General features: G+C 40.7%; 1 protein-coding gene across 2 annotated transcripts in view; it reads left to right on the top strand.

Moving 5' to 3' along the window:
• The first annotated feature begins 10,283 nt into the window (after window positions 1–10,283).
• Window positions 10,284–26,414, top strand: part of wnt7bb (wingless-type MMTV integration site family, member 7Bb) — a 32,952-nt gene continuing 16,821 nt past the window's right edge. The window contains exons 1-2 of one of the 2 annotated variants that reach the window (XM_004069498.5): window positions 10,284–10,820; window positions 16,079–16,305. In XM_004069498.5, coding sequence (XP_004069546.1) covers window positions 10,750–10,820; window positions 16,079–16,305 — 298 coding nt within the window. In that variant the 5' untranslated portion in view covers window positions 10,284–10,749. Of the gene's footprint in view, window positions 10,821–12,228; window positions 12,772–16,078; window positions 16,306–26,414 lie in introns of those variants that run through there. The other variant, XM_004069499.5, reaches the window with a different exon arrangement.

Raw genomic sequence — 26,414 nt, 5'->3', positions numbered from 1 at the left:
ACAACAAAGAAAACCTGTGTTTGACAAGCGCTCCAATGCCAGATCCTCTTTGAGGATGCCAGGAGGAGACGGGACACTTCCAGTCTACCCGAGGCTGAACTCTGAGCCTCAAGGCCTCGAGACACAATGTGCATGTAGAGTGTGTTGTATTGTCTTAAGTCCCACTCCGATCATCTTTTGATCTATTTTGCAAAGTGTTCAAAGGGTTTCTTTAATTATGAACATTTTTTAGCCATAATCAAAAAACCTTTGTCATTTTTTTGGACATGGTTTCTGCAGAGCGCCAGTAGTTCATTAGAAATTGATGTCTGACTTGTGTGCAGGACTGTTGGCACAGAGCAAGTACACCCCCCACTACCCATCATCCCTTTTTTACACACAGACCTGCTAGCTTACATTCCCTCATCCCCCCAATCTAACATAACTGGTGCAACAAAAATGGCGAGCAGTATTGGAGCTTTTCAGCCGTACAGTTTTGAGGCAAATGTATTTTATCTGAAGAAAACAAAGATGTTTATGGATCTATTTGTCTGCAAGTGAATGCATCAGAATGGGGTGGAGCAGGGAGGGTGTGGGTCCCCCATAGTATTTTCTATGTAACTAATGCGATCTTTTTCAAGCGGCATTTTTTCATCTGTCCTTGATTCACAACAATTTGATTAAAGAAATACTCAGAAATGCAATTTAAGATCATTTTTCTTAACATGCATCCTTCATCATCACAAAAATGCTACAAGAACATGTTAGAAACACAAAAAACACTGTAGTTTTTATCTAAGTAGTGTTTTTAAACATTTTTCTTAGCTCAGTAGTTTAGGAAGAGTTTTTCTTGCTTAAAGATGACTAAAATGTAGTGTTTTGAGAAAATACAAGGTAATGGAAGGTGTGACTGAAGACCTACTCTGATGAAAGTTGTGTTTTTGGTGTTCTTAACATGTTCTTGTGGCATTTTTCTGATGATGGAAGACATTTACAACGAACTATAAGCTTAAAATTGAACCGGTTAGTTCAAAAGGGGCTCAAGTCCAAGAGGTTTGTTTTTCCAGGGAATGATTTTAATTGCATAGCTTAAAGGGAGGCTACACCAAATCATTAATTCTTTACCCAGATTTAGCACCAGTTCAGTTTACAAATGCTATAATATGAAGCACCTCACTTTTATAATTTCAGAGGACTAGCAAACTAAAGTCTCTGGACTTGGGCCCTTCTTGAATTAAACAGGGGCGCTGCCATATTGGATAACTAGTGCTGCCATCTATAGGATAAAGCAAAACCCATACAAGAGAGGCCCAGGTCCAGGAATTTTGTACTTAACCCTTGTGCTATCCTATGACCCCACCCTTACATTGACGTCTTATTCCTACCATGACAAAGGTGGATAAAGGTGGAAAGATTTCATGTAATCCATGGACACCAGTGAAGATCACAAATCAATGAAGAAAAAAGTTTTAACGCACTGTCTAGTGGGTCTAGATGACCCAACTCCCAATGTTAAAGTGCCTAGGATAGAACAAGGGTTACTGCATTTTAAATGTCAAGCATAGTCAATACATTACAACAGACTTGGGACTTTTTTGCACATAATCAGATAGCTTTTCCCTTGAAGACCATAGAACATATAATATCTCTATTTTGAAAAATTGTGGACTTGGGCCCCTTTTGAACTAATTGATTCAATTGTATTTGTGAGTATTTCTTTATTCAAATCCTTGTGAATCAGGAGCAGATGAAAAAGTGTCCTTTTGAAAAGCACTTATTTGTGACATTGAAAATACTCCGGGTGGTCCAAAGATGGATAGTGGGAAGTGGGGGAGGGGTTACTTTGGCCAAAATATCCTATTTCTAATCAACTACTGCTGCTCTGCAGAAACTACGTCCTAGAAAACAACACAGGTTTTTTGATTTTGGGTAAAAATGTCATAAAAACACTGGGAACAATTGGGTCGGTGAATTCAATAAGGGCCCAAGTCCAAGAAGTTTGTTTTTCCAGGAAATGATTTTGATTGCATAGTTTAAAGGGAGGCTACACCAAATGATTAATACTTTACCCAGATTTAGCACCAGTTCATAGCTTACAAATGCTATAATATGAAGCACTTTTATAAGTTCAGAGGACTAGCAAACTAAAGTCTCTGGACTTCGGCCCTCCTTGAATTACATAGAAGTAACATCTGGAAAGAATGGACAAACCACATATTTGTCATCTACATGAATCTTATTTTTTTCAAATTGTCACATTCTTAACACTTCTTAGGATGAGTTTATATCCAAACCCTTTTTCTGATACACGATAACTGCAAGTCAGATTTGTTTTCTTCCTAAAATGGAACAGGTTTTTAAAAAAAGTACCTCTAATCTTCAAAGTCAGACTCGTCATTGCCCCTAGTATCACCAACTCAACATTGAGGAACTGCTGAGCCTTTGGTGAAAGATATTTTGCCAACCCTTGAACATACTTTACGTTTGCCCAAGTTGCCCAATGTATAGTGGCTCCTCTGGGTATGTAATAACCGTTACCGTGGGCTTTAGAAGGCAGAATCTGGTTGTGACCTGAGAAGACATATTTTCAGAAACCTCTATATCATTTTTGAAGTCTGCACTGAATCTGAACACCTTGTATTTGCTAACTGTGTATTTTTCACCATGTGCTGCCATCTATGGGATAAAGCTAAACCCATGCAAGACAGACCCAAGTCCATGAATTGGGCCCCTCTTGCACTCAATGGAATTTTAAATGCCATGCATAGTCAATACATTACAATGGACTTGGGACGTTTTTGGATATAATCAGATTGCTTTTCCCTTGAAGACCATAAAACATATAATATCTCTTTTTTGAAAAATTGTGGACTTGGGCCCCTTTTGAATTCACCGATTGAATTAATGTTGAGAATCATCTAGAATCTGAGAAATATTCAAATGAAGACAAAAACCTGTGATAAAAAAATAAATAAATCATGATTTTGTGAAAAAAACGTATTCTCCACAGCAGGTATGACAAGTAAAACAGGCTCCAAACACTTGTGTGCCTTTTCTTCCATGGTTTTGGAGCTGAAGTAAGGTGGTCACATGACTTTATGGGTGCAGTTTCTTTCAAACACACCAGTTTCCCAACACAGAACTGAGACATCTGAAAGAAAGTCAAGCAAGCACCAGAATCATTGTAAAGGAGGTTGGAGGAAACAACTGCTATCTTATAGTAATCTAAATCTACGTCACACAGTTTCTTAAGCCTGAAAAATGAGCCTGTTCTGCTTATTCCTAACAAGACAGTCCATTAGGTCAGCATAATGGTGCCTCACTAGGCAGCTGCCAAGCCATCAGTGAGCATTACTGAAGGCCACAAACGGCCTTTATGTGTAACGTGCTCAGTGTTTGGTGTCAGGGCAGTGCATGAAAAGACACTCTTGGTTCCAAAACAGGAAAACCACACTCTTACATCCCAGCATTTGAGGCCATCAGTGTGGAAACATCAATCTGCCAACAGCAATGTTGAACATGAACATTATGAAGTGTAAATGAAAAAGCGATGCAGCCTGAGCATATCGTTTTCAGTGAGCCAATAAACAAAAACTTTCTGTATTTAAAGCTAATCTAATTTATTGCCATTTTAAAGCTGGAGGGGAGCAAAGTGTGATGTGGTGATATAATAATGTCGTTTTCAAAACAGTAATTTTGCAGCACTTTTATTTCACCAAACCAAAGTGGAGACTCCAAAAGCACCAGCTTTTTCATGAAGGTACGACTTTGTGACTGCCATTGTTAAAAAAGTCAAATATATCGTATCTCTTGACCCTGGTCTGTGTGCCAAGTCCCTTATCACCTGGATAAAAATGATATGAAGTGAAATCTTGTTGATTTCTCTGTGAACTTGAGCCTGGTTTTGTCAGCATGACCCGAGGCCAGGCCCTCCCAGTTTGTCTGCGTCCTCACAAAAGCAAACCTCAGAGTGTGCTTGGCGAGGGGACGGAAACAAATGCTGTTTGAGTTTGGTGCAGTTCAAACACAGACAGTGCACGGGTCACCCTGTGCGACAGAAAAGGGGGGAAACCAGCGACCCGCTCACACCGCAAACACTCCCAGCTGTTTAGAATGAAGTGTGTGTGTGCAAGTGATCTGTGTGCCCATCCATGGTTGCGGTCGCATGCAAATAAAGTGCCACACCTTGAGTCAATGCCACTATGTTTAGCTTTCACAGGTATGTCAACGCCATCGCAAAAGCATTCATTTGATGTACCTGCAAAGTTTACCCAAAATGGGAGGAAAGTTAATGCCTCATGCAGTTTGGTTTTTCCGCGTTGTTCTTTGCATATTCTCTGCCTTTTGAGGCAAAACATGCTTAGATCATTCATCTAGACTGCAGCCTTTAACGCTAAAAAGGTCGCTTGGTTGAGTTTTTTTACTGACCAAAACCCAGCGAGAGCCACCAAGTTTCACCTCAACATTTTACAAAAATACACTTTATTTATGTTTTTTTCACCATTAAGTCATTCTTTTGGAAAATGTATCTTTAAAACATTAACAATAAATCAAATTATTCTATAAAAACATTTTCAAATACTTTTCACAGCATACAAGTTCCTTTCAAAATAAAGTACACGCTGTGTTCAAAAATATCCTCCTGCTGCAGCAGATTGAATTCAATTCCATTTTATTTGTATAGCCCAAATTCACAACAACAGTCGTCTCGATGGGCTTCGTATCGGTAATTGAAAAAGTAAAACATAAAATCAAAAGGATCATGAATACATAGAATTCAATAGGAAAATACTAAATTGAACTAACAAACTGACTAAGCTAAACTTGGCCTCCCTGCCCTTAGACCCTCCTTTTCGGTAAGGAAAACTCCAAAAAAAACGGATTCCGGAAAAAACGAAGAAACCTCAGGGGTGCCCACATGAAGGAGGGATCCTCCCCCAGGATGGACAGGCGATGTACCAGAATTCATAGTGAAGAATTGACTTATCTAACGCTACAACTACTTGAATTAAAGATGCAAAAAAGTCAGACATGTCATTTGCTATCTTTGTGGTGGTCCAAAATCAACAGAAAAATATTGGTGAGGAATACAACATTTCTGAATCCGTAAGGCCTACATGTAAACGCAGTTATGTACTTTCAAAACTTTGCCACCGAACTACAACAAGGCATTGTTGTGCAGCATTGATTAGTACATGTGCTTAATTTAACTAACTTCATATTTATTCAAATTTTTAACCTTTTTCTTTAGTGCCAAAAAGCCACAATGGATGGATAAAGCAGGCGCATGTCGCTCCTAGCCTCAGGTTGCAAACCCCTGATCTTAAGCCAGACCAGCTTCAGTATCAACAAATGCAGAAACCATCTTAGTTTCATTGATTTTGCCATTTAAAAAAATCCAAATTTCTCCTGAAAGGTTTCCCTCTGAAGTTTACCAGAATACTCTACTTCCAAGGCTTATTAGAAAACAGCAGAACGCTTCTTGTATTGCATCTGCATTTGAAACAAACGATGCTTTGATTGTTGGCTAAGACTTAATGCTTTTTTGTGTCCCTCTGTGTTTGTCAGGAGTCTTTAAAAAATAAGAACATTTTCATTTTACCAATTAGAAATGTTCAAATTAGCATGTTTTAAAAGGCATGTTTTGTTGGAGAATAAACCTTTAAAGCCCCAATCAGATGAAAATTGTGTTTTCTGTGTTTTTAGCACTCTTCAGGGGTATTTTGCTCATGATGGAGAACATATATAAACTAACTAAGTTTAAAACTACATTTATGAGTTTTTCTTTATTCAAATTGATGTGAATCAGGAGCAGACAAAAAAATGCCATTGGAAAAAGCTTGTAGGTGTGTGATAGAAGCTTCTACAGCAAGCAACAAGCTCCCTGCTCCGCCCCAGTCTGATGCATCCACTTGCAGACGACTAGATCCATGTATGTCTTTGTTTTCCTCGTCTGAGCTGCATCTCCAAGCTAGCAGTAGGGCGGGCAAACAAAGGGATGATGCCACTCTGCAGCAACTATATCCTGGAAAACAACACAGGCTTTTTAAAAAAAAAAATTATTTAGGCTAAAAATCATGACAACTGCAAACACAATTTAAAACATGATCGGATTAGGACCTTAATGCTACGAATGTGGAGACAGAAAGCTGAAATAAGTATAAATACACATAAGATGGTATTCCTTGTGAAAAGAGAAGAACAGAGAGATGGCAGTGGTGTCCTTGGTGCAATGAACTGATCCCTAAAGCATAAGACACATGCCCCTTCATTTCAGCTGAAAGCCCCATCTGCAGAACGAGGCACAAAGGCCTCCTGTCCATTTGATTTCACTCACTGAAGAATCTGAGCACACACTGTTAAGATCAGTCAGGCCAATCCGGCCTTCTTTAAGACCGAAAGGGAAACCTTGTTATGCAACGCTGGTGAGTTTATTCAGAAGATCAACGTCATCTGGATGCATATTACTACCGTGTTAAAAAAAAACCATACTCTGCATCCTCTGTTTGTTATGGTTTTATAACTTTAAAAATAGTCCTATTCACGATACCTCAAAATTCCACAAACTCGATCAAAATATATTTTATTCCACAATATTTTTTGGGAAATATCAAGTTTAATTTGAGCTACAGCTAAAAGAACAAAAAATTAATAATAAGATTTATCTATCAAAACAAAGCAAAATAGAACAAAACTCTAACCTTTTTATTAATTTATTTGGACTATAAACCTCACAACATTTTTATCAATTTTAAAAACACTGGAAATCTGTTTCTTTAATATTTGCTAATGACCTTCAGTAGGTCTGTTTTCAGGTGATCCGATGCTCCTTCTAGTTTATAACCTATTCATTACAGATAAAACCATTACTTTTTCAACCATTTTGTTAGAATTTAGGTATACGGATTGCTTTAAAAGCCACACTTTTTAGAAACACTTTCACTTCTGCAATTATACATGTTCAACAATTGTTGCATTCATAGTCAGCACATGGCATGTTAGCAAAAAAGCCAAATCTTAGTCACTCTGAGGCCTCATCAACTTGAAACTGGACTCTTTTCTTTCCTCTATGTCATTTCATTCATTTTTACTGTGTGTGTTCCTGAAAAGTGGCTGCAGCTCTGGCACAGTGTCCCTTCCTGTCAGATTTGGGTAAACTGATCCAGTGTCCCTGTTCTGTTTCAGTTCTAGCTTGATCAGGAAAACATGCATAGCAATTTGGCAAGCGCCTCTGCAGAGAGGAGTCGAGTGTTTGAAGCAGCAACATTGTAAATTAGTGTGAGAAACCTTTAACACAAAAAAGACACAGCTCTTAGTTTATCCTCTGTGGAAGGCTTGCGGTGATGGATCAGATGTAGAGTGACTGGCCCCCTTGACAATCTGCTTTCCATCGAGATGGACACCGAAAAAGGCTTTTCGCTAGACTATAGCTTGTGAGAATGTGTGGACACACTCCTCAAAACTCTATTTATCAATGAGCAGAATGAGGAATTCCGATTTGCTTCTGCACCCCAGCTGTGACTGACCGTTCAAAAGGTCAAGCCCGCCAGTAAAGATGAGAGGAATGGCCGGATTGGCTTAACCTTTGACCCCTCCAGGTCTGAAGGGTCACTTTCTCTAAGCGCATTTATAAGAACCTGCCAGGTTCTTGGTTCCCCCTCTGCTGCATCAAATTTGCAAAGACTGTGTGGGAAAAGGGAAAAAGAAGAGTTGGAGTGAGATGTCAGATGGAGATAGAAAGTGGACTTTGCGAGTGCAATGCAGCCATTTTCCCCTTCTTTGCCTGAGGCCCAGTGTAGATGTGGTGGACCCAGCCCCAGACGGCACTCTGTGGTTTGGCCAGCTATGTATTTCAGCGCTCTCACTGTTTCCAGCTGAACTAGCTCCTATGCAAACACATAGGCAAACGATGGGCTTTCTTGTTTAGTTGTTGTTCAAGAGCACCTAGAGGTAGCAGTATTCAAAAAGACAGTGTGTGGCAATAATCATCCCCCTCTTCCTGACATTTTCCCTCTCTGCGCCTCAGGAGATGAGAAAGATTCTTGAAAATGGTTCGCCTGACACTTATTACTGTAATAGCAGACAAAATAGGTTAAAACTGGGCAGCAATTGCCTTTCAGCGGACTGCAAGTGGTAATATTTCAAACACAATGGCCCGTAATGCAGCATAAAACATATGCAGTGGTGTGCCGTATGACTTAGTCAGATTGATGTCCTCACTGACCCAGATGTTCTCATCCCCTCCTCAGCTTTTTGAAGTTAAATAAACAGCATGTCACGAGATCCCCCACGCACCACCCAAGCGCTGCAGAGTGCGAGAGTGTGAGCGTGCCCGCCGCACGTTGATTTGTGGGTCTGTTGGCTGTGTGTGTGTTTGTGTGTACGTGCGTGGACACTGGGGGACTGGCGATGTGTGCGGGCACGCACAGGAATGCCGTCGCAGACGAGCAAATGTTGACGAGTGTGACATGTCTGCAGCGACAATGGCGGGTGACAAATAACGCTGACGCATACTGTCCCCGGTCTCAATCCCGCTTCCATAAAAGAGTTTGGGGCCTTTGAACATTTTTAATTAAACTAAACAGGACCATCTCCACCCAGGCCTGTGAGTTCTGCACACTGGAGGACAAAACAAGACCATCTTTTACAGGGTAGACATCAAATACAAGCCTTATTTTATGTCACCCTGGGCCACCATGTTGATTTTCGTCAGAATTCCAGATGGAATTTAGTAATAATGGACGTGTTTTGAAGGGAAAAAGGCCTCGAAACCACAAAGCCAGCGATGGCTTGAAACAAAGGTCTTTGCGGTTTTGTCTGTTTCTGTTTCATGTCTTTAATTGTAGTTTATGCCATCATTATTACAACACGTTCGATTTTTTTTTCTTTTCCAAGCCATTTCTTGGAAATAAATCAAACTGATATGTCTCTCGGAGAGGCGGGAAAACAACTATAAGCTAGGAGTAAAAAAAAAAAAAAAAGATTTCTATATATTTGTATTATAATTTTGGCAGATTTTTCAGAAACAAATATTTATTTTATGCAATTCTCTGTAGACCTAAAAATGAGTGGTTGTTAAATTAAGCTATTCCCAATAGAATTATTATATTATCTAATGTTAAACAGTTGCATAAGGTAGTCCATTATCACTCTAAGGCTTTAAAGTCACACTCCAATCATCTTTTGATCAGTTTTCAAAAGTGTTCCCTGTCGTTTATTAATCGTAATTATGCTCATTTTTGCCAAAATCAAAAAACCTGTGTTGTTTTCTAGGAAAAGGATGCTCCCACTTCCCATCATCTATCTGTTTACACCCTCTCCCGCTAGCTTACAGTCCCTCAGGTCCATAACCTAACATTACCTGTGCAACAACAATGGCGAGCAATATTGGTGCTAAGCAGCCAAACAGTTTTGATCCAGATACCAGCTCAGACGAGGAAAACAATGATGTACATGAATCTATTTGTCTACAAGTGGTTGCATCTACATGGAGTAGAGGAGGGAGCTTGTGGCCTGCAGATAGTAGCATGTACATAGCAACTACAAGCTTTTTTTCATCTGCTCCTGATTCACAATGATTCGAGGAAAGAAAGGCTCAAAAAGAAAAGCAATTTGAAACTTCATTTTCTCAAAATATGTCCCTCATCATGAGGAAAATGCCACATGAACATGTTAAAAACACCAAAAACCCGATTTTCATCTGAGTGGGTCTTTATACTCTTTTGACAGAGTCCCATCATGCTGCAGAGGCTCCTGACTTCAGCTCAGCCGGGTCATGCAGCCACTAGAGGGAGTCTTCTCTGTCCTGTGATTCTTCTCAAAGGCGTCGACTCCAAATTAAAACATCTGTACAGAATTCCCATCACAGTGACTAAGCCCAAGCAAATATTTCTGTCTGCTGTTTTGCTCATCCAGTATGTTCATCAAATATTTTTCTCTTTTTTGAATTACATGCAGAATTCAGTCTGATTACTCATTATTTGTCAGTGGTGTCAGTGGAGGGCTGCTTATGTTTCTGACAGCTGGAAAGATGTGTGATTTTATGGGGCTCACTGTTGTGGTGGTGGGGGGACCCTCCGGCAAGGCCTCACTGATGGGGCAATGACCAATTGCTGGAAGGAGCCAGCCTAAGCAGGAGGCCTATAAAAGGACATGTCGCAGCATTTTCCTTGGTTTTTTGTACAACAACTACACGTGTTGAGCTCTGCCTGGAAGCCCGTCCCATTCACTGCATATCCAAAGAAGGGAGGGAGTAGGAGGAGGCGCGCTCCCTTTTGTTACCTGTATTAGACTACCTGGCCGCTGTGCGTTAGTAACATGCTCTGGGTCTGAGATGACTCCAGAAAAACAGATTTATAAATGCCTTGAAGCGAGTTATGTTCCATTTTTTTGGAAATGTACCAAAGACAGGCAGTTTTGTTTTGTCGTCAACACGCAACAAAGAGGAATAATTAATTAAATCCCCGCGTAAAACTGCAAGGACGGACAGGAGGCGCTTCCTCCAAGAACTCATTCACCTTTCAATTCTGATTCTCAAGTTTCATTTTGGAGTTCTCGGCTACCTTTTGGGTATTCATCAGCATCTCACCTGCTGTTCTCAACCATGGATTTGACTTGGTCGAAGATTTCCATGGAGTTCAAGCTTGATGTTGATGTGGGAAACAAACGGCACTCGTGCATCTGGGGGGGTTAGGAAACTTGCCACTCTGGAAGGAAAGCGTGGACACTTTGCGTAACAGTGCATGGCCTCTGGACAAAGTGGTAACGACCATGCACAAACCCCTCCGAAAGCGAAGTGTCTACGTGTTCTTGTGTTTCGGCATCCTTTACCTCAGGCTCGGGTGAGTTTTGGCACAGACACGCAGCGTCTCCGTCACGTGGGTGAGGCATAAAACCGTATCGCGCTGTACTGACTTGTATCCACGAATAGTCTTCATGCCCTCTGACCTTAACAGTTTGAAAGGATGTGACATTGCAGTCCTTCTTAAAACAAACCTAACTATTTTAAACAAAAACATCCGGATGAAGTAAGTGCTCTGTAGTGCTCCGTAACTCGTGCGTAACAGCTTCAGATCGGGATTTTACGCAAACACTTTGCGAAAAATCCGCGGTTACAAGGTTACTTGGTTCACCAAACTCCCACCTCTTTGGTGGCGCAAGATCATCTGTGCCACTGTCTCTACCTCAGATCAAGCTCGGCCCCTGCATACCTGCATTAATCGCGGCAGACTTGAGTTGTACTTCCACATTCCATAGCCCATGAGTTTTTACCTGTTTTGCAAGAGCTCACCTTGATGTTAAAACAGAATTATACCTTTCCTTGCTGCTACTAAGTACGCTTAAATCAGGATCTAGGGTTATGATTCAACCTATTTTGGGTGGCTTTAGGCACGCACAGCAGCGGGAGAACTGCTGCTACTGACATCTTGAGCTTTATTCTTATGATAATTTTAAGTATTTTAAGATCCACAAGAAAGACATAAATGCTGCAAAAATGTAGGAATGCAGCAGAAAAATCCAAAATAAGTGTCACTCCTCAAAGCCTGAGCTAACTTCTGCAAGTTCCACACTCTCCTCATGACAGTCACTTCTTTATGAAGTAAAGCCAGCCGTCAATATGTTTACCAACCCGAGCAGTTAGCTCATTCCTGCCATCCTTTCACTGTGGGGAAATCTTTCATTGTACCCTCTTCACTTACAATGGCTGAATCCTGCAGGTGTTGAGTGAGAGATAAAAAAGGCAAAAAAAAAAAGAAAAAAAAGAAGAAAGAACCACACTCACTAATCTTTGCGACAAAATTGGCTCCAAAAGCTGACATCCAAACATGAGTAACAACTGTTTTGGTTATAGTTCAAGCTGTGTCAAATAAAAAAAGTGTTTTTATTTAAAGGATTCGGAGTCTAAAACTGATTTCCAGGAATAATACGCACCCTATTTTCCCCAGGAAATATAAGATCATTAACATTTGTTTGAGTTCCACATTCAAGTTGCCAATGTTTGTTTCTCGAGGGCACAATATGTCAAAAATGTTCACTTTGTCAGAATGATAATCCCACAAAAGTGATGTAAAGAGTTTGGAACCGACGTGTTGACTTTAGATAACACATCATCCCACAGGAGTGCGCCTTTTTTCTTTCCTTTTTGGAGCTGTGGTGAAGGTGCGAGCTCCGGGCAGCCAGCGCCTCTGTTTGTTTACTTTCTGGCTGGATGGTTGGGGTTGTGGTGGAGGCGGCGGCGGCGGGAGCGGCGGCAGCAGCGGCGGGGGCTATACGGTGATGATGACTGAAAGCTCGCGCCCGTCCAACGGGGATCGGATCAGTGTCACTCCATTGTCCTGTTGTGGCAGAGTGGGCGGATAGCAGTGTCTCTCCCTGCCCAATGGCAGGCACGACTCTCACGAGAGTGAAGAGAGGCACTTTTCTGCCATGCAGAATCCCTAAAACCAGCATCATTCCGGGCTCCGAAATCCCAGTCAGTGAGCAACAGCCTCCGCTGCCGAGAGATGACAGAGCCCGCTCCGGCGCACACGCGGCCCTGGGAGCTTGGAGCTGCATAGAACCACCTCACCGGAGTTTTTTTTAAAATTCCCCCCTTTTTTATTGGATTTGCTTCGAAAGGGACTTAAATCGAGCATTAAGGGATTCATTTTTCCATCCTGTCCGCGCGGTCTCCACTTGGTCTGATTGTTGCCATTTGCTTCATGTCATCATGATCATCTTCTCGTCGCGCAGTGTACTGCTGTCAGTCTACTACCCGCAGATCTTCCTGATCCTGACGAGCGGCAGCTACCTGTAAGTCTGAGCCAATTACGCGGCGCTTAATTAAGCGCACGCGTGCGCGCATCCTGGAGCTCGGTTAACTGACAAATTCATTTTCAAATGGCCATAAACACACCTTACAGCATCCGTAAGGTCTTCTTCCGGAAGGTTCAGCTGATGGTTGCGTCACCACACTGTTATAAGTATTTATAGACTTTGTTTCTGCATGTATCGCACTTTTTTTTAAAGTCACCAATATTGGATATTAATCAGGAAATCCGTGTGGACTTCAGTTCATCAGGAAATGAAATCAGTTTGGTGCGTATCAGTGGGAAATCTCAGCTTTTACGCAACACGTTTAGTTTCACGCATATGGTTAATTAACAAAGGTTTTTTGCAGACTCAGAAGAGCTCTTTAGATTTTATGGTGGCTGCTATGGATCCGCTTTGGCCACAGAGTGGCAGAGATGTTCAAGACAATCGGATGCGGAGGTTCAGTGCTTTCTCCCTTTAGCCAGCGCAGAACAGTGTCTTCTTTTGAGAGCTGGGTTGTTTCATTATTTTTTTCTGTGGTGTTTGAAACAAACAAACAAATAAACAAACATCTATCCACTAGAGCAAACCGCTGATTGATGGTAATACACTGCAAGAGTTCAGATGAAAGGATGAATAGACAGCAGAGATCATTCATTATTATAAAGTTTCTAAAAGATGTCAAACTGATGCTCTACTATTTCTACCTTTGCTGTAATCTAACACACAAATGATGACCCAAAAAACGAAAACATTTTAGTACAGATGCACTTGCATTTTTGTTAGACAAAAATAAAATTTATGCAAACGTTCGAAGTGACAGCAGACTTCACTTTCCACATTCTACACCTGGAGCCACAAACCCCTAGTCCTGAGCCTTTTCGCAGCTTAAAATTTCTCATGTTTTTTTTAATTCTAACTTGTTCATTAGGATGTGAAATTGGTGCCTCTTTCAAAATAACAGAACCTTTCATCACTTTCCTGGTTGTGTCTCAGCCATTTTGGTGAGTGCATTCCTCAGTGGAAGATGCATGCCTTGTGGCTTAATAGTGTGTCAGCGAGGTTCAAAGTGTTTGATGTGATGGAGTAGGTCTAAGCTTGCAGTGTGCCATGAGGTGCAGCTTCTCCAATTCCACAAAACTTGTGAGACTGCTTTTTTTAAATTGAAGTTGAAAAAAATCTGAAACTTTTTATGAAATGTAAGGATTTGGATTAGCTTTGTTTGACAATACAAGTTGTGACCAAAGTCAGATTTTCAGCAAAATACATTTATGCTATCTAAAATGTTTTTGCTTTATTGACACCTGTGGCATTAACTCAATTATAAAACCGGTCCAGAAATTACCTTCAGCTGAAGAATCCCCCCATACACATTTGTGTTACGTCAGTGTAGTTTGACTTGCTGCTAACAGTGGATGTGATGAGACATATGCACCACTGTGTGCTGTACCCAAGCTGCAGGCGTGCCACACGCTAAGCAAACAGAATCACATTTGTGCACTTTGATGAAGCTGGGATTTAAAAGCTTAGCTGTGGAATTTTCACTCTGGTGTTTGATGGTGTGGGTCGTCCCCGGGAAAACCACCAACCTGAGTGTTGTCAGGTGAACGACACACACACATACACACACACACACACACAAAAAGCAGGAGTGATCCTTCATAGGTTTTTCAGCAGGTGCGCGTCATCGTCACAGATTAAATCCGACGCACAGAAACAAACCAGCTTTTGTTAACAAGCGAACGTCCCAGGTTGCAAACAACTTTGCCTGAATGTCATGGTTGCCACAAGCAACCACGTATGCAGCAGAGGGTCACAAAGGGTCAGGGGAGTTCAAGGCTCTTTAGCAGCAGAGAGAGCAAAGAGACAGGAAGCAGCAGAGTGTTTACTGTGGATCCAGAATGTGCCAGACCAACGCCTTTACGGCTTAGATGAGATCTAACTTTTAGCCGTGAATCTTCGAGAAGTTTCAGATTTGACTTTCTCTAAATGAAGTTTTACTGATTCTTGCAGTGTAAGGTTTGCAAAATGTACGGAACGTACACACAGACATCCCTTTCATGTGAGAACTGACACAGCAAGTCTTCTTCGCTTGCTAACAGAGGTTTGCCTCACAGCTGTTCAGATTTATTTGAATTGAAGTGTTTGAGATAACAGTTTATGTTGCTTTGTGTTTGTGAAAGAGCTTAAGCATCAACCAGAAAGAGAATGCAGGATCTGACAGGGATTTCGAAACAACACTCATATCTTTGTTCTTTGTTTCCAACCATGACTACTGTTTCACAGAACTACCCATCTTTCTGCTACCAGACACATGTCTGTGCAATGTTTGGCTTTAGATTTGGGTAAATCAAATATAGCTGATGTTTGCCTAAAACTTAAATGCCTCCTTTCACATCCCTGACATATTGGAAACCATTCAAAAAGTTTTGAGGTCCATAAACAGTGTTGGATGGAGTCTGTTCCTCGTTCATTCAACTTTTGCTGTCTGAGGTGCTTTTAAAGTTAAAGTCCCATTACTTGTCGCGCACCTCGTTGTGGGAAATTTGTTCTCTGCAATTGGCCCATCCCCTGGGGGAGCAGCGAGCTGAAGACACAGCCACCCTCGTGAACCATTTGATGGTTTAACCCCCCAATCCAACCCCTTAATGCTGAGTGTCGAGCAGGGAGGCTCATGAACTCGCAACCTTCCAGTCTCAGTGCGGACACTCTACCACATGGCCACTGAGCTGCTTTTACACACTTCGAAAGGGATCAGATGTGTGCAGATTCTCTGAGGAGACAAAGAATGTTTCTATAAAAATTGGGGTGGTTTGTGTTGAAAACGGTGTGCACAAATAAAATCCGCCTTGTCATGCAGCTAAATGAAACGTGCTTTCTGAAGGCAGAACCTTACCCCTGAGAAAGTTTCAAAGTCATAATTAAACAAATCATGGGATATAGTGTTTTTGTGTGACATTTGTTTAAGAAATAAATGTTGTGTCGGAGGTGAAGAAAACCAAGCAATTGTGCACCGTATTTACACAATAGCCTAGCAACTATTCACCGCACTTTAGCACCTACAATTAAACCAAAAACCCAAATGCTTTGCTAAGACTCCCATTTTCTTAATTAATAGGTGATACTCTCATTAGTTCTTATGATTTTCTTTAAATAAATCTATGATTGATGTGCTTGGTAAGTTTTAGATCCTCCAGAAATCTATAAATTGTCTCAATTATGATGCAAAGTTGCTCAAATCCCCTAAATGTGTGCTTCCTGTTGTGTGTGTCTGATGTGTGTATGTGTGATTCTCTTGTATTTGCAGGGCCCTGTCCTCGGTGGTGGCTCTGGGTGCCAACATCATCTGCAACAAGATTCCTGGGCTGGCTCCTCGGCAGAGGGCCATCTGCCAGAGCCGCCCGGACGCCATTATTGTTGTGGGCGAAGGGGCCCAAATGGGCATCAATGAATGTCAATACCAGTTCCGATATGGACGCTGGAACTGCTCGGCGCTCGGGGAGAGGACTGTCTTTGGTCAGGAGCTGCGAGTAGGTCAGTCTTTTTTTATATTTTCCACACCATTTTTGTGATGTAAGGTGTGTCCTTGCAAGACCTTTTGCGCTGCTACCTATCTGGGTCTCCCTGTGCCCTGAAAATACGGATTGTGTCAGGAAGGGCATCTGTCGTAAAAACTCTCTGCCAAACCACCTGTGTGAATCAGTGACAGCTGATTCGCTGTGGCCACCCCTGACGAGATGTGCTGAGAGGTGCACAACCTCGCAGGATTAAATTTAGGTCCTTCATCCTTCATAAATTTGCGTTTTATGACTTAGTGTTGACATTTAGATGTGGTGACCTCAACCACTGTCCTGACATAGCAAAGACCTACTAAACGCGATGAAAAGATTAAAAATCAAAAAAAGTTTCACCAAAACTGCATTTTCCACACCCTAAGGTGCACTTAAATGTCTGCCATTTTCTTTAAAAAAAATTGCAGTGTGTCTTATAATGTGGAGCACCTTATGTGGATTCAGTCTGGTTGTGTTTAGTAAAAAGCAATTTTAAAAGTTGCAAGTTGTAAGTAAATGTGGTAACAGGTTACCATGTAACAGTGTGGGACTGTGTTTTTACTGTTACTAACAATGCTGGGTGTTTTTGTTAATACACTAGCGTGTCAAGGCTTGGGAGTTAGCGCCGTCACCATAACGTTTGCTTTAGGGGTATCAGTCTGTTTTTTTATGGGTTGCAAACAACAATACGTCAACGCTTCTAATATGGCTACTGACTGACTGACTAACTGTTGAACTCATCTTTGACTCCTCTGTCTCGCTTAATGCCTGCTACAGTTCGGTGTATCTTATTTATGACACAAGTTCAAAAATAGACCATTCATTGATGATGCAATTTATAATCCAGTGTGCCCTACAGTGTGGAAAATGTGTTAACTTTAAACACAGTTACTGTCGTGTTTAGAGTTAGTTAAAGGTTCAGGGATGCAGCACAAATGTTGATGTACGGTGATGGTCAATGTCTTCATCAGTAAGGGAGGAAACTTACAGATAAAAGACTAACACTTACAAAAGATGGCTAAACAACAGGTTGTCATTTCTGCATATTTGTTGCACACAAAATAATTGGAAGGGACCAGTTCATTAAGCAACGTGGTCTGTGATTTGGTGTCTTTATTTGTCATTTTAACAAAAGGTTCCAGAGGATTGTTAAAAATGTTAAAAATGAGAACTGGGTGCACACATCACACAGTTCAAACTCAAAGTTTGCAACACTATCAGGGCTTTTACAATATTTCTGATTTCATTCTAGCCGAGTTTGTCTGTTACTGAATAAACGAATTAGAATATAACACTCATGCAGAACAAATATCTATTTCTTTATTTGAGCTTAGTTGGCGGTTCTATGGGGCCAAAGCTCACATGAGGTTCTGTAAAAAGTCCTGAAAGGGAAAAAACAACACAATAAACGTTGACATTTACCAGGTTTTTGTTAGGCATTCAGTAAATCTCTGCATTTTTGTTTTCAGGGTACTTTTAGACTTTTGAGGATGCTTTACTGGGATCATTAGTCTGTGGTCGAACTGTGCATTTTATCCAGCGGTTCTGTGAGATATCAGAAAGAAGGAATTATACAGAATTAGCTCTAGCCTGCATTAAAAGCTATTTATATTTGATCTAAATAAATGAAAAAATATATTTTTGTTTTTAAGGGCAGGTTATGTTTTTTTACGCTGATAATTAAGATTCCTCTTTGTGGTTGTTTTTCTGCTCCTTTTCTAAATTTTTATCTCAGGAGTCTGTTTTGCTTGATAGTTAAAGTTACATCCTCTCTGTTCAGATAACTGAAGGGTCATCAGTCCAGTCATTTTTCTTTTAGCCTTGTTTGGTTTTCACTGTTCAAGTTCTTTGTTAGAAATGAAATAAACTCCAACCTGACTTTTAGCTGAGATCATTTGACCAATTTGATGGACACACTTGAGCAAAATCTGTCATTCTCTTCTCTGGGGAGTACAGTGAATATTCATCATCGAAATCCAGCCCTACTGTACCGCCAGACTGGATTTTCTAAACTCAGCTCCACAAGTGACAGCAGTGTGTCAGAAAGAAAAAAGAAGGACCAGGTGAAGATTTTAGCTTTTTCTTTTACTGACAATAAAATTATGAAAAATATACATACAGAAAATAAATAAACAAAACAAAAGGGAAAAATTGTAATTAATATAAATAATAAATTAAAAATAAATCAAATGAGTGCATTAAAGGAAAGAGTACAATGAAGGAAAAATAAATAAATTAACAAATTTAGCTTCTAGTAAATCTTTGGATCAAATTAAATCACTCAAAATAAAAATAAAAATAGAAAACAAAATTACATTGAATTAAAAATAATTAAATAAATAAAACAAGAGGGAATAAAAGTGAATAATAATGATAATAAAAAAATTAAATGAATAAAATAAATCAAATAACAAATGTAAAATAAAATATAAATATAATTAGTGTAAGAAAAGAAGCACATTATAATTAACACCTGATCATATAATGGAAGAAATTGTAAACAAAGCTTTTTTGCTTTTATGCAGAAATGTAAAATTTCTCATGCATGAACCTCTTTTCTGCTAAATGAATCAAATATTTTCTTTCAAAAATATTTGTGCCTCTTCCATGTAAGAACATGTCACTGTAAAAATCCATCTTTGGTTTTGTGAGTATTTGCTACAGTAATAAATCCAGTCTTTTTCTATAAAGGCTGATAGACAAATTAGCAGCTGCAACATTTCCTTTGTGAAAACATTGGCCCTGGTTTAGATCCTTTAGAATCCATAACTCACAATATTTTGTTAAACAGGAGCTCCTATTATTACAGTGTAAGGAAATTAATGCTTAACCACATGAAGTACAAACATTTTAATGAGCGCAGATTTTTTTTAAACCAAATTAAATCTTTTTGGGTCACCATTCCTAAAGTTGTAAATATTTGGTCTACTTTGTAAAACATGTATTTTACAAAATCAAGCAAAAATGAAATGGGAATAAATTTTACTAAGAATATTAAGTAAGTTTTGGTTTCAACATTTCACTTTCATTTTACACTCTTGCAGAACATTTAAAATCATAAATTTCTTTTTTTTAACTTTAAGGTGTTGCTTCCTTATACATCAACATTATTAAAATCTTCAACTTAAATTTGGTTTACGACTAAAGTTCCAATTTACAACCACTGTTGTATTTAAAATTTAGTAAGCATCAAACCAAGCAAAAGTTAAATAAAGTAAATTTTTTATTCATTTAATTCCAAATATTTTTAGATGGTTACCATCCAACTAACTAGTTTACATTTCTTCAATAAGCTCAAAATATTTGCTTTGATAATGATTTGTAAAATGTAACTATAGATAACAGCCTTTTAATATGTGTGAGTTGTGCTGTGGGGAGGAATACATCGTACAGTGCCCTTACGCTACACTATACTGTCGTACTCACTCCTTACAAATGCTGCATGCACAAGCTGTGAAGGTGATACACAGGTGCCTGTAGGACACTGCAGGATGTCCACACAAACTACACTCTGATTGTTTAATTTCCTCATTTCTAAGAGTCAGGCAGCTTATCACTGGAGTACCACTAACGGACTTCTTGCAGTTCCCACAGTTCATAGGGGAGCGGGTGAAATGAAAAATCCGTATGATGTGCTTGCGTCTCACGTACTTCACCCTGACTTACCCATACATGCCATAAACATGTTCGCAACGACCTGTCACCTGCAGCCTGCCCATGGAGAAAAATGTGCATCAACATTTTCGCCCTGCAGGCTCATTAAAAGATCTACGACTTTAAAATTTTGGCTAGGTTTGCCTATTCTTCCCCCGCAGACTCCATCCATCCATCCATCCATCCATCCATCCATCCATCCATCCATCCATCCATCCATCCATCCATCCATCCATCCATCCATCCATCCATCCATCCATCCATCACTAATCCATCCATCACTAAGAAAAATTATGTTTGCAGTGAAAAACAATTTGAGTGAAGTGCATCAAAAGAAGACTTTTCTGAAATGCTTCCCTTTTTTGCTTTTGCTGCTAAAAATTTCCAATTTATTTTCTTCCTTTACACACTGCAACTCAAGGTCCACCTTAAATACAGTCAACAGCCTTACAGAGGAAACAAAAAAAAATCTTTTGAAGAATAAAAGCGCAGTTAGCCATGAAGTGATCCAGCTTAAGTTCCTCTCATATAAGCCAAGTGAGAAGATGCATGAGTAAAGCTTGTTGCACTCCAGTGCTGTAGGTAAGAAAGATGATGTATCTGCTGGAACTGAGCTGCTTCACTTCAGACCACAGACACCACAGCTACTGCAGAGCTCCTCTGCCGTGTAGACACAGTGGAAAAGTGGACGATTATGTTTTCTCTCAACACCTTAATTTCAAACTACCATCAGCTCATGAACACGCTTGCGATAGTTTCCAGTGTTTGCTGCTAGTAATTGAAGATGTAGACATGTTTTCTAACCCTCCCTGTATATATTATGGCGCTGCTTTGCATGGCATATGAAATCATGGAATACACGGCTCGGAAAATGTTTCAGTGCCTTATTTGAATCTGCAGATGATGAGGGAAGATCATCATAATCAAGCACAGGGGCAAAAGCAGTTCTCATTCTGTTCCCATTTCAAGTTTTTCATTAGGGCTCTCGAAACCATAAACACTAAACCTTTCCCCTGCTTTGTCATACAGTCTTAGTTTTAAACTGAAGGAAGAAGATGTCGGCCCTTTTTCACGAGCCAAAGATCAACCGACCAGGTTTCTGTTTCCTCCACAAGAGCAGATCTGGTATTCCTCCCCTCGTGCCCGGCCGGCTGCTGTGCTGTTGGCAGGATTTGGCGTTGTGGATTTGTGAGAATGTGGAAGGAATTATCCTCTGCAAGAAGCAATGATTGTTGTTGAATAACTTTCTTAAGTCTATTAAGAAGTAATAGGAGCATTTGAAATGAAACCATCGGGAAGTTATGGCAGGTTTAGGAAAAAGACAAGTCTGTGAAATGTGAACTACAGCCTGATTACTATACAAACAGTTTAACTTTAAAGACCTACTCTTGGTGTTTTTAATCTTTTGGCATTTTTCTGATGAAGGAGGACATATATGAAGAAAATTAGGGTCAAACGGACATTCCTGAGTATTTCTTTATATAAATCGCTGTAAAACAGGAGTAGACGAAAAAATGCAGTTTGAAAAAGATTGTATATTTTGTCTCACCGGTAATGTCGGGTTGGGGGTGTGAGGGGCTGGAAGCTGGCAGGAGAGTCTGTACACAGAGATCTCTCAGTAACAGGGAGGGGAAAAGGGAGTGGGGTTGTTTCATGCAATGGTCCCACCCACAACTCTAAGGGGAATTTCTGATGAATTCTTGCCGCACTGCAGAAACTATGTCCTAGAAAATTACACAGATTCCTTGATTTTGAATAAAAAACTTCATAATCATAATTAATAGACCACTGGGAACGCTTTGAAAAAGATGGCCGAGTTGGTTTTCAAATATTCCTTATTCATTTATTCATTTAAGTCCCTTTCAGCACAATTGAGTATGATTTCTACTCATTAAACACAGTTGTTTTTGGTCTGACCCCCTCCATGTGTTTTGTGTTAATCTTCCATATCATTTCTCAACTTTGGAATCTTGTTATTCATCTTAAATTCGACAAATGAATTTGTGTTTTAATCTCCCTTTCCTGCCTCCTTAAAAGCTGACCAGGAAAACCTCAGTCTGTGTGCAATCTGACATTCTTTTGATTAACAACCTGTAACAGAGATGCTCTTCCCCTAAAAGACCTGCCTATGAACACCTTACTGCTCCCTTCCAATTACAATGCACTTGAAGTCTGAAAATGGACACCTTTCAACGGCTACACTCAGCATCAAAGCCCAACACTGGCCCCCTTGTCATAAAATGGCCTGCTCTGGTTACTCTCTGTTTGACTTTCCAGCCAGTTTGTCACCGTCCCGATTCATGGGCCTGATTCATCTGAAAGAGCTTTCTTGTTGTACTGGCAGTGAAATATTACAAAAGTTCAATCATTCTGCCTCAGGCTGGTTGCACAAGAATAGATGCGGCACTTGAGCAGGTGAACCTTTGCGGCAGAGGGATCACTGGCGTGCATTTTTCTGTTTTTATTCAAAGCTCTGCCAAACGTAAGATAAAATCTGTTTGAGGAGGAGTGAATTCAGAGAGGGAATTGATTGCCAGGCATTGTTTGTCTGTGCTGCCTATGAAACAAGGGGCATGCTGGGAAAAGATGCAAAGAAATGACTGTTTTCCTGCATGTGATCTTTCATGTGTTTAATTTTACTTAAATATCTGTCAGAATGACAGCTTTGCTTTTAAATTGAGAGTCACCAAAATAAAACAGGTTAAGTATTGCTCTTATCTTCAAATGTACAGAAACTTTTTTTCTGTTTTCCTCTTTTCTTTCTTTCACTCATCTGAATCTAGAACCGCAGATCCTGGGGTAAAAGGGGCTTCATCCACCTACAAGGCTGCAGGGAATTTTGTCTGATAAGGGTTGTTTATGTCAGCAGATTTACTGAAAACTATATAAGTTTAAGGTTCTGTATTCTTAAATTTATTTGGACATGCAAACCTTCCTGTATCAAAGCTGCCTCTTCAGCCTGATTACACTGGTCTATTTGCGCTGCGTCTCCCTTGGGTTATGTGGGGAGTCTGTCTTATGACCATCGGTTAGTTTACATCACTTCTGTTGCGTGTCCGGTCTGTCCCCCATCTTCCTTCCGGAGGAGGGGTTTGTCCTGCTACCCCTGTGATGAGTGGTTCATTCTGCTGTCATTCCCTAAAAATGGACAACGATATTATCCACGGTGTTAACATGCATTATCAGGTGAGCATGTCACCTTAAACATAAATAGCATTTTGTGAATTTTGTTTTGAAAGTACAACGGACACTTATATTTAGAATCCCATAACTGTAACGGATCAGTGTAAATCAGGTTTAAAGCTAGATATACACCGGGCATGTGGCACGCATTCAACGTGCTAAACACGCATTCTTGAACGCGTGTTTCGTATTTGGTGTTCACACTGGACAAGCAGGGAGAGGCTTCATCTTTTTCTTTTTCCACTGTTTACTAGCGCATGTCCACCACCTACAGTTGGAAGAGGTTTGGTACAAAATGTCAAGCTGGTGCAAATCTCGTGAATCTTGCTTTAGACTTTTTCTTTCACAGCTCTATTCTGATGTATGAAAGACTTGGTGTCATAGAATTCCAGCCGGGCACAAACTGCAATTTTTAATTTCTCTTTCACGATCAATTTTCAATGGTTTGGGACTTCTGTGAATTAAAAGGAAAGGTATCCACACAGCACTACAAAGTCCGAATCCCTGATTGGTCAAAGTTTGACCTGGTTTGACTTGCAATGTGTGTGTAATAGCCACACGTTTTGTATGAAAAGCCCCAAAACAGTCGCAGAAACTTGCATAGCATGAATGAGAGAGTTTCGATTTTTGGATGCCCAAAACGTGCATTTACATACATTTACATGGACTTTTCTTTAGAAGTGGTTCCTTGAACGCTTGTTGCCAAGGGCAGTGTGAACACAGCTTTAGAGGAGGGGAAGGATCACTTTGGACAGATAGTGTCAGACACAGGTCAACACTGAGGTTGGTTTTTGTGTCTTTGCACCAATTGTGCAAGAGGATAAGTGCAAAGAGGATGTGGCAGATTTGAAGGGTTTGGGCTTTGTGCTGTATTGTAAAGAAGGTATTTATAACCCATAAAAATGTATTCCTTTCTCTTTATTAAACCCCCCCCCCCACACATATTTCCTTCCTCCTATCACTGCGTATTTCATAAATCTATGACAGCTTCTCAGTTTCCGATAAAAAAAAATCAAATTGTTTAAGTACTTTTTAACACATTTATACTAACAACCATTGCAGGAATGTGAAATCATAGTTCTTGATTATTGCACCCACAGTTATTTTTTCATATCGAACAAAAACAGGCTTTTTTTTTGCTCCATTATACTACAATTTCTCTTCTCGCACGAGCTCCTGCTGTCAGGACGACAAAATACTTGCAGATAATAAATTTCGCTGGCGGAGCTCTTTCCCCCTTTCTCGGAATCGGCTGATGGTCATTTGTGGTGAAACTGTATCCCTGCAGAATGCAGAAAGTACAACAGTGAAGCCTATGAGGCTAATAATGAAGGGACAAAAAAAAAATCAATTCAGTTGACCATGTGGTTCCATTTGTTCTTTGCTGTCTGCTTTCAAAAAAGTCTAAGGAAATGCAAGTTGAAATATTTATTTTAAGTCAGACATTTTCTTTTCTCCTTTTAAATCATACTGTCTTGAATTGAACATTGAACGCGGGCTACAGGATAAATCGTGTTTCCTCAACATCAAAGACATCTGCTGTTTGATTTTAGTCAACCGCATTTTTTCTTCTATTTACAATATCAAAAACACATCACATCACATGGACCTGACGTTTTAAAGGCTGTTTGAGAGTGAAGCTTTACAGTTTCGGCGGTAAAAGAAAATACAGTGCTGCTCTGTTTGACGTGGGATCTTGAGCATTTTACCCACGACTTGGTTTAATGAAGACAACCCAAAACTCATTCCTCAAAACTGGAGGTTTTTCAAAAGTACACAAGTGGATACTTGTGACACTGCTGAACTCTTTCAAAACACCATCAATCATCTCCCTGCTGCCTAGGTTCTTTTTTTTTCTTCTTTCCCTGCTTGGGATTAGTTTCGTTTTGATTGTACGCTCCTCAGGCAAATTGCGGCTATCAGCTCAGATATGTAATCATTCAGCCGATTTTGCTATCCCACACAGATACAAAAAAAAAAAAAAAAGAAGACAAGTTGTTGTGAAGGAAGGTGGTGCAGTGAGGCAAACAGTTTATAGATCTGCGATGCATGGTGTAACCGAGCTGCCAGCTAAACAGCAGATTCCCTCTCAGGCAGCCAAGTGCTTGACACCATGCGGATAACAGCGTGGAAATGACGCGTGCATTGTGTTATGGTGGAACGGTGGTGGATAAAAGGCCTCTTTTTCAGCCTATCATCATGTGGGCTGCCGTAATCCTCTCTGCCCACCTCCATGCGAGTCCAGAGAAAACACAGCAGCTGTACGTGTTGATGTGTGTGTCTGTGTGGAGGATCTTTTCCCCAACTTGATCAGATAGTGGGAGTACGCCGTGTTGTTGTTTCTCCAGTGTGTGGGCTGTGGCCATCGTGGCTCAGTAAAGGTCATCTTTCCTCCAGTGTTTCGCCTCACATCCTCTGCCCACAACATGTGTCTGTATCCAGGGTGGGGCCCCTCGTCCTACGCAACCAAACATTACAATCAGCGGCAGGCCCCTCCGCTCGTTCATTCAAAATCTCCCCCTCGGATGTGACAGGAGCCGGGAGCTCTCTCCCACTTTCTCTCCCGGCCCACCCACTGGCTGTCTGTCTGCTGACTTGGCCGCGGGTCACGATGGACCCTCCGGGGCCCTGCATGTTTGCGATGCACGCTTCTCCACTGCCCGCTTGAGCGTTATCGCTGGGATCTGTCTGCGTCCGCCGGCGCTGCTAGACGCAGGAGGAAACAGGATGGGAGCGGATCAACTGTAATCTCGCAGTGAGCTTTGTCCCCCACAATCCCATGCCGATCACTGTATTCTCTGTGAACAAGACCACCGCTGGACATCTACATGTGCCAACAATCACACCGGTCCTGGGCCACCGCTAAGTGGAGAGAGGAAGGGTTGGTGGCGGAGATGCTGGAAGGGTGTTTGCATCTTTGTTTGGGGGCGATGAGCATCAGCAAAGATGGAAATGTGATGCCCCGGGGGATTCTTTTTGATGAAAGCAAAAACATGTAATCGGCGGTGTGTTAGACCTGCTGATTATAGTAATGAGGATAAGGACATCTTAAGTGATATGATGTGGTTTCGCCGTATATTTGAGTAAATGTGCTTTCACTGAAGATGAGACAAAGTCAGATTGGAGGGAACTCCTCGGCGGTATCCTCACCTGAACTCGTTTTCGTTAAGCACCTGCAGCCCCGTGTCTCTGAACAGGTGAGGTCCCGATTGGGTGTCATCATTAGGATGACGAGGGGTTGGGGGGTTTGAGCTT

The sequence above is a fragment of the Oryzias latipes genome, chromosome 6 (assembly GCF_053564925.1).
Source record: "Oryzias latipes strain Hd-rR chromosome 6, Olatipes_Hd-rR_3.1".
NCBI classification, from domain to species: Eukaryota; Metazoa; Chordata; class Actinopteri; order Beloniformes; family Adrianichthyidae; genus Oryzias; species Oryzias latipes.
This window is presented reverse-complemented; position numbering and strand designations above follow the sequence as displayed.